Source organism: Artibeus jamaicensis, unplaced genomic scaffold (genome assembly GCF_021234435.1).
Source record: "Artibeus jamaicensis isolate MK-2021 breed Jamaican fruit bat unplaced genomic scaffold, CSHL_Jam_final contig_589, whole genome shotgun sequence".
Lineage (NCBI taxonomy): Eukaryota > Metazoa > Chordata > Mammalia > Chiroptera > Phyllostomidae > Artibeus > Artibeus jamaicensis.
Window position 1 is genome coordinate 825,205 of NW_026521896.1, and position 8,328 is coordinate 833,532.

An 8,328-nucleotide genomic window follows, 5' to 3' on the forward strand; every position below is an offset into this window, starting at 1 on the left:
ACAAGAGAGAAATATTGATGTGAAAGAGAAGCATTTATTGGCAACTTCCCATATGTGCTGGAACTGAGGCTTGAATCTGCAACCTAGGTGTGTGCCCTTACTGAGAATTGAACCTGCAACCTTTTGGTTATAGGACGCTGCTCCAAGTAACTGGGCCACACTTTCTGGGGCTTCTCAAATTTAGTTATACTTGTTTTGTGGCCTATCATGTGGTCCATCCTGGAAAAGATTCCATGTGCATTTGAAGAGTGTATATTCTACTGCTTTATGGTAAAATGTCCTAAAAATGTCTATTAAATCCACCTGCTCTGTGTCATTTAAGGCCTATATTTCCATGTTGAGGTCAATGGAGTGTTAAAGTTCCCTACCGTTATTGTATTACAGATGATCTTTTTATGCCTGTCAATATTTCTTCATATATTTAGGTGTTCTTACATTGGGTGTGTAGATGTTTAAAATTTTTATATCCTTTTGTATTTATTCCTTTATCATTATGTAATCTGTTTAAAAATATATTTTGTCTGATATAATTATTGTTAACTCAGCTATTTTTTTAAAAACCCATTCAGTTACCCTATGTCTTTTGATTGGAGCAATTAGTCAATTTACATTTAAAGTAATTTTTTATAGATATGTAATTATTGTCATTATATTCACTGTTTTCTAATAGTTTTAGTGATTCTCCTCTGTTCCTTTCTTCTGCTCTTGCTCTGTTTTCTTCTATACTGATGACTTTCTATAGTATTATGTTTGGATTCCTTGCTCTTTATTGTATTTTCTTAAATTTGTTGGTTGAACATTTTTTATGTTCTAAATTTATTATTTATTTATTTATTTATCTGCCTATGATTACAGTTGGTATACAATGTCTTATTGGTTTCAGGTGTACAACCCTGTGATAGGACAATTATGTAACTTATGATGTGATTACCCTGATAATCTAGTACCCCTCTGACATCATATATAGTTATTATAATATTATTGACTATAATCTTTATGCTGTACTGTACATTCCTGTGACTATTCTGCAACTACTAACTTGTACTGTTCCCTCAACCCGCCTCCCATATGGCAACTGTCAAAATGTTCTCTGTATTTCTGTTCTGCTTCTTTGTTTTTTAGATTCCACATATAAGTGAAATCATCTGCACTTGTCTTTCTCTGAGTGACTTATTTCACTTAAAATAATACCCCAGAGGGTATATGTTATTTCAGATGACAAGATTTCATTCTTTTATATGGATGAATCATATTCCATAGTATATATGCACCATGTTTTCTTTATACATTCATCCATTGATGCACACTTAGGTTGTTTACAAATCTTGGCTATTGTAAATAATGCTACAATAAACATTCATATGGATATATATGTCTTTTCAATTTGATACTTTGGGATAGAAAACTGAGAAGTCACATCACTGGGTCCTTTGTGTCTCGTGATAGCCTTTGATTAAAAGTCTACTTGGTGTGGTTATATATTGTACTTCAGCTTTTTTGTTTGTTTTGTTTTGTCTCTGTTTTCATAACATATCTTTCTATCCCTTTACTTTCAGCCTATGTATGTATTTTGATCTGAAGTCTCTTGTAGACAGCATATGCAAAGGTCATGTTTCATTGTCCATTCAGTTGTGATATATCTTTTCATTGGAACATTTAATCCACTTGCATTTAAAGTAATTGTTCATAGATATGTACTGGCATTTTATTTTTCATATATTTGATCTATTTTTTTTTCTTAAAGAGACCCTTTAACATTTCTTATAATACTGGTTTAGTGGTGATGAACCCCTTTAGCTTTTTCTTGTCTGAGAAGCTCTTTATCTGTCCTTCAATCCTAAGTAATAGCTTTGCTGGGCAGTGTAATCTTGGTTGTAGGTCCTTGCTTTTTATCCTTTTGAATATTGCATGCCAATCACTTCTGGCATGCAAAGTTTAAGTTGAGAAACAGCTGACAGTTTTGTGGGGGCTCCCTTGTAGGTAACTAACTGCTTTTCTCTTTTGCCTTCAAGATTTTCTCTTTGGCTTTAACATTTGGTATTTTAATTACGATGTGTTCTGGAGTGGGCCTCTGTGGGTTCCTCTTGTTTGGGACTTTCTGTGCTTCATGGACCTGTATGTCTGTTTTTTTCACCAAGTTAGGGAAGTTTTCTGTCATTATTTTTTCAAGTAGGTATTCAATTTATTACTCTTTCTCTTCTCCTTTTGGCACCCCCATGATGTGAGGGTAGGTATGCTTGAAGTTGTCCCAAAAGACTATTTTAAGTTTTTTGGATTCTTTTTCTACTTGCTGTTCTTACTGGGTGTTTTTTACTCTCTTATATTTGAATTGCTGATTTTGCTTATTTGATTCTTGGTGTCATCTACTCCACTGTCGATTCCTTGTAAATTATCCTTCATTTCTGACTGGTTCATTTTTATGGTTTTTATATCCTTTATTATACTGCTGAAGTTATCTCTAGGCCCTTTGAGCAACCTTATAACCATTGCTTTGAATTCTGTATCTGGTAGTTTGCTTGCATCTGCTTCATTAGTTCTTTTTCTGGAAATTTCTCCTGTTCTTTCATTTGGGACCTCTTTCTTTGTCTCCTCATTTTGGATGCTTCCTTGTGTTTGATTCTATATATTAGGAAGAGCTGCTATATCTCCTGGACTTGGTAGAGTGGCATTATGTAGTACGTGTCCTGTAGGGCCCAGTGGCACAGCCTCCCCAGTCACTCTAGCTGGGTGCTCCAGGTGTGCCCCTATGTGTGCTGTGTGCACTGTCCTGTTGTAGTTGAGTCTTGATTGCTGTTGGCATCACTGGGAGGGATTGACCCCCAGGCTAATTGGCTATGAGGACCTAAATGATTGTAGCAGTGGAGTTGCTATTGCACGAGTTGATCCTATAGAGAAGGACTTGCTTCACTGGGGCTTTGATGCTCATCAATTCTATCCCTTGTGTGTGTTACTCATGGAGGTGATAGGGTTGTAACCCAGTGTGTTCTAAAGCTGTTCACCAGGTGCACAGGTTCTAGGGCCTCCTGAGAGTTTCAAGGTCAGCCAAACCTGTGCCTTTCCTTAGGCCACTCAGCATGAGCTACAGAGCAGTCTGAAGATGGCTGTTACTGGGCTGAGTTTGGAGGTGCCCAGAAGAAGCCAAGTTATAAACCAATGTTGGTTGCTGCTAGTGTCAGGACTGCAGTTACTCAGCAAGAGGTACAGGGTACAAAGAGCCCAGATGCCACTTGTTTGAAGCATGACCCAAAAGAGGCCCTTTGTATGGAAAAGCCACTGGAAACACCACGGATGGACCTTCAAGTGGGTGGGTGTGGTCTCAGGGAATCAACACAGTGGAGCAAACAGTGGGAGAGAGCCAGTCTGATAAAGTTTTAGACATGGTGTCTGCCTACCGGCTCTGGGGGAAGGGCTCAGAAAAGGAACAATGGCCTCTGCCAGCACTTTTGTCTGGAAGAAAGCTGCTCCTCCAGTTCTTATCCTAATGCCAGACAATTCACTTCCTTCTTATATGTCTCTGGTGACTTTTGAACTGCTGCCTTAGCACTGGAGCTGAGAGGAAGTCAGTATGAGTAAATCCACACTTAGGCCCTTTAAGAGGAGTGCCTGGGGCTCTAGATGCCCTTCATCTCACTCAGCCACAATTCCTGCTTGTTTTTACATCCAGTAGTTATGGCACTTCTCTTCCTAGCACTGGAACCCAGGGATGGGGGGGTTCAGATCTGTGGGTGTCATCCCTTGCCTTTCAGGGGACTTCTGCACCTGGGATACTCCTCCTAATTTTAACCTCCACATGTGAGTCTGGAACCAACCTTTCTGCATCTCCACTCCCCTTACCAATCTGATGTGGCTTCTTTTTTGTATCCATAGGTATGGGACTTCTGTTCAGCTAAATTTCAGGTGTACTGAATGATGGTTGTTTGTAATTTAGTTGTAATTTTGATGTGGTTGTGGAAGATTTCCCAGTACTGCATTTACCTACACTACCATCTTGACTGGAATTCTATCTCTCTTTATTTCTTTTTTTTTTTAATTGTTGTTCAAGTAAGGTTATCTGCCTTCCTCTCACCAGCCCTCACCACCATCCCTATTTCTCTTTATTTCTTGTAAATCTCTTACATGTTTTAGGTTTGTAGTTACCATGTACTTTGTGTATATCCAGCTGTGTTTATAGCAGTCTGTGTTAAGTTGATGGTCGAACTTTATAATAAGTTCGAACATATTATAAAGTCACTATATTTTTTACTCATCCCCATGTTTATGTTTTTGTCATTATTTTTAACATCTTTGGTATGTGGGTTTATGCATATCCCTTATTTATTGTATTTACACATGATCATCCTACTTTTGTCTTTGGTGGTCCACTACTTTTACTAAGTGTTTGCCTTTTTCAGTGAGATATTTTTTCTCTCCTATGTCTTTATTTTTATTTTTATTTTTCTACTGGTTTATTTTTTATTTTTTTGAATGCTGGGTTTAGTGGTGATGAACTCCTTTACCTTTGCTTGTTTGGGAAACTCTTATCTCTCAGTCAATTCTGAATGATAACATCACTGAGTAATCTTTGTTGTAGGTTTTTCTCTTTTATCACTTGACTATTTTGTTCCATTCCTTTCTGGCCTGTAAAATTACTGTTAAAAATTAGCTGATAGTCTCATGACAGCTCCCTTGTATGTAACTAACTGCTTTTCTCTTGCTACTTTGCAAGTCAAGGCTGGATGCTCATGCGCAGGAGCTGCTAGAAGAGGCTCCTGCCATGCGAGCAGGTTGAGTGTGGAAGGGTCTCAGGAAAACACTAGAGCAGGGCAAATGGTGTTCACCCAGGTTAAGGGAGAATGACAGATTTTGTGCTTGGCCAGCTGGGTGAGAGAAGAGCTCGACAAAAGTACAATGGCAACTGCCATTGTTTCTGTCCCCTTGGAGTTTTCTGATCACTGCCCTTCCGGTTTTCACCATGAATTTAGTCAATTTAGTTCTTTTCTGTATATCTCTGGTGCTTTTCAAGCTTCTGCCCCTGTGCCAGAGCTCCCAGTGAATGAGTTTCTGAGTTTGTATGCTAGCCCATTAGGAGCAGTGTGTCTCAGTCCCCTGCAGCCCTTTGTCTCTCTGGGACATAATCTCCACTGGTTTTGAAAGTCAGAAGTTGGGTATATTCCTCTTCCCAGTACGGGTGCCCTGGGCTGGGGAACCTGGTATGGGGCTGAGGTCCTTTTCTTCTCAGAGGGAACTCCACAGTGGAGATATCTCTCCCAGTTCTTGACTGCCACACTGCAGATGTGGGACTTGCCTGCTCTGCATCTCTGCCCCTTCTACCAGTCTCAATATGGCTTCCTCCTTATACCCTTACTTACAGAAGTTCTTTCAGCTAGTCTTCGGGTGGTTCTCAGTAGTGATTGTTCTATAATTTAGTTGTAATTTTGATTATGGAAGGAGGTGAACTCAGTTTACCAACCCTGCCATCTTGACTTTGCCCGTGGCCTTCCCTTATATTTAGTGTAATTATTGGTGTGGTTGAGTTTATCTACCATACTGTTATTTATTTTTCCTTTTTCTGGCCTTCATTCCTTTCATCCTTTAATACTGCCTTATTTTGAAATATTTGAATGTTGTTGGGTTTCATTTTATTTCCACTATTGGCTTTTAGCTATGCCTATTTCAATTATATTAGCGGTTTTTCTAAGGCTGGGAGTATGTATTTCCTACTTATGAAAGCCTATTAAAATTATGTTGTACAACTGTTCACTTAATTCTTCATATCTAGCACTTCTCATTTCATACCTTACAGTTCCCACATCACAGCTCATACTCCATTCTTCACAAATGTAATAACCTTAAAATAGAATCATTTCACTCATCTGTTTCCTACCTCATCCTTCATCCTACTATTATATCTTTTATTTCTGTATACTTTTAAACCCTTACCCTGCAGTGCTATTATTTTGCTTTAAATAGTTTTTAAAGTAAATGTAAGTATATTTACTTTAAAGTATATAGTAAATATACTATAAAGTATATAACTATATTGTTTATAAAGTTATATACTATTTCTAGTGTTCTCTATTCCTAACTTTAGGTTCAAGTTATGATCTGGTTTTTTTCTCCCTTAGCCTGAAGAACATCCTTTAGCATTTCTTGTATTACAAATCTAACAAAAATTATTTTAAATTTTATTTATCTGAAAATATCTTCATTTCATCTCATTTTGGAGTATATTCTCACTGGATATAGAATTCAGTGTTGACAGCATTTTTATTAAAACTTTAAGATGTCAGTCATTATCAACTGGCCTCCATTATTTCTTATGAGACATCAGTGAATGTTCTTATATTTTTCAAATATTTTCTGCTCCTCACACTGTCCTTAGGATGCCAGTCATTCAAACTGTTAGACCACTTGATGTTATCTCAGCATTCACTGAGACTTTGGTTCCCCCCCAACTTTTTATCTCTGTTATTTATGTTGGATCCATCTGAACTGATCCATCTTAAATTATGCTTACCCTGTCGCCTGCCATATCTAATGTATTGTTAAACTTATGTAGTACATTTTTATCTCAAATATTATACTTTTCAAAATATTATAAAATTTGTATGGTTTTTATTTTCTGCTGAAAGTTCTTTTAATTCTTTGAACATTTTATAACATCTGTTTTAAAGTCGTTGTTTACTAACATCAACATCTAGACCATCCTGAAATCTGTTCTTGTTGAATGGGGTTTTCCCTTCATGACCGTTAGTCACATCTTACAGTTTCTTTGTTTAAATTTTTTTTATTGTATGCTGAAATTTTGCATGATTCAGTGTAGAAAACTTGGATTCTATTTTAGTTCTCTGGAGAGTGTTTCTTTTTGTTCTAACAGTTTAATTTGTTGCCAGTTACCTGGAACTTGAGGTTGTTTCATTTTCTCAAGGTGACACTTTGTTACAGTGAATATGTTTCAGTTTTCCACCTAGTCTTAGGGCAAATGCTTCATTCTAGAACACAGTCTTATTCTTTTTCTAGATGTCCACGGGGTATTTTATTTTGTCAAAGATAGGTTCTAAAAATCATAAAACCAGATAAAATAATGTAGGTCATGGCTTTTTCACTGTCCTGATGTTAAAGGTGTTATAAAGATACATACTTAGAATACCACCAAATATCCCAACATTTACATCAGACATAAGTGTCATCAGAGAGATCTTTCTCTGACTTTAGCAAAGAAAAACTATCCAAATTTGGTTCTTTAACTACTAACACAATTTAACTCTAATACATGGTATTACTATTTCTACTGCAGCAAGTTCTAGTTTTCTCAAGGCCCCTTCTCTGACTTTTCTGAAAATATCGTATTTCCACCCTTTGAATTAAAATGTTTTCCTCTTAAATATAAATAGCAGATTGGTATATTCACATATACGTTTTCCATTTTCAGGCTAAGCAAAGACATGCATTTAGAGTTGTATTAATGTTATTAAAGCAAAAGACAACCCAACCTAACATCAAGAGAAATTGTGACCTTTCTGTTGCAGCGTTTGATACAGACAACATTGATTTTGAAATATCTTTCTTTTATTCAAATACCATTCTGATCATTCATGGCCAAGAACATTCAAATAATAAACCAAAAAAGAAATAGATGTTAAAGATTGATCTTCAAACATTATAGCCAATAGATGCACGCTTGCCCATTATCTCGCCTATGTAAAACCACATCCATACCTCAGCGGCCACCAAGCCATTCAGCACAGCTTCCTTAACTGTGAGCTGTTTGAAGCCACCACTTTGAGTGCTATTGGCTATTTTTTTCAAGCTCTGAATAGCTATTGGGATCTCATCAAGGGTTGGAAGAATCAGCTCAACTTTGGCATAGTGCCAAAATGTGGTCAGCTGAACTTTTGAGTGAGTCACAGCAGCATTTACCAGCACTGGGGCCTTCTCTGTGAGGTTATGGACAAATTGGGCCATGGTTGCAGGATGGGAATTCTGTGGTTCTGCCAGTCAGCTGAATGTCACCCCTTGAAAGTGGAACACAGCCTTCTAAAGTATAGCCTGAGTGTTTACCAAGTTCCTCTGACTTGGGAGGATTCCAAATCCAAACTGTCTCTCCCTGGCAGCAGGTGACAGCTGAGATCTCTGCTCAAATTTTCTAGTCTTCCAGCTGTTGCTTTTAAGCAGGGTCCTTGGAGCTTCCCTGCACATTCACAGTTCAGGGTCAACTAAAGATTTGAGGGGAGTTTACATGCAAATTTGGTGACTCCCAATATTGTGGCTCCTCTTTTTTTTTTAACTGGTTTTCTGCATCCTTGCCCCCGCCACACATAAGTTTTCAGCTTCTCTGGCTACTTAAAA

General features: G+C 37.5%; 1 protein-coding gene across 1 annotated transcript; it reads right to left on the reverse strand.

Annotated features, from left to right (window-relative positions):
* Positions 1-7,632: 7,632 nt before the first annotated feature.
* LOC119047332 (ATP synthase subunit g, mitochondrial-like) lies at positions 7,633-7,944 on the reverse strand. Its single transcript, XM_037142745.2, has one exon. The coding sequence runs from the start codon at positions 7,942-7,944 to the stop codon at positions 7,633-7,635; it is 312 nt and encodes a 103-aa protein (XP_036998640.2).
* Positions 7,945-8,328: the final 384 nt, after the last annotated feature.

Excerpts from the sequence above, each read along its gene's own strand:
- LOC119047332 (XM_037142745.2), bottom strand. The coding sequence starts at position 7,944 with ATGGCCCAATTTGTCCATAACCTCACAGAGAAGGCCCCAGTGCTGGTA.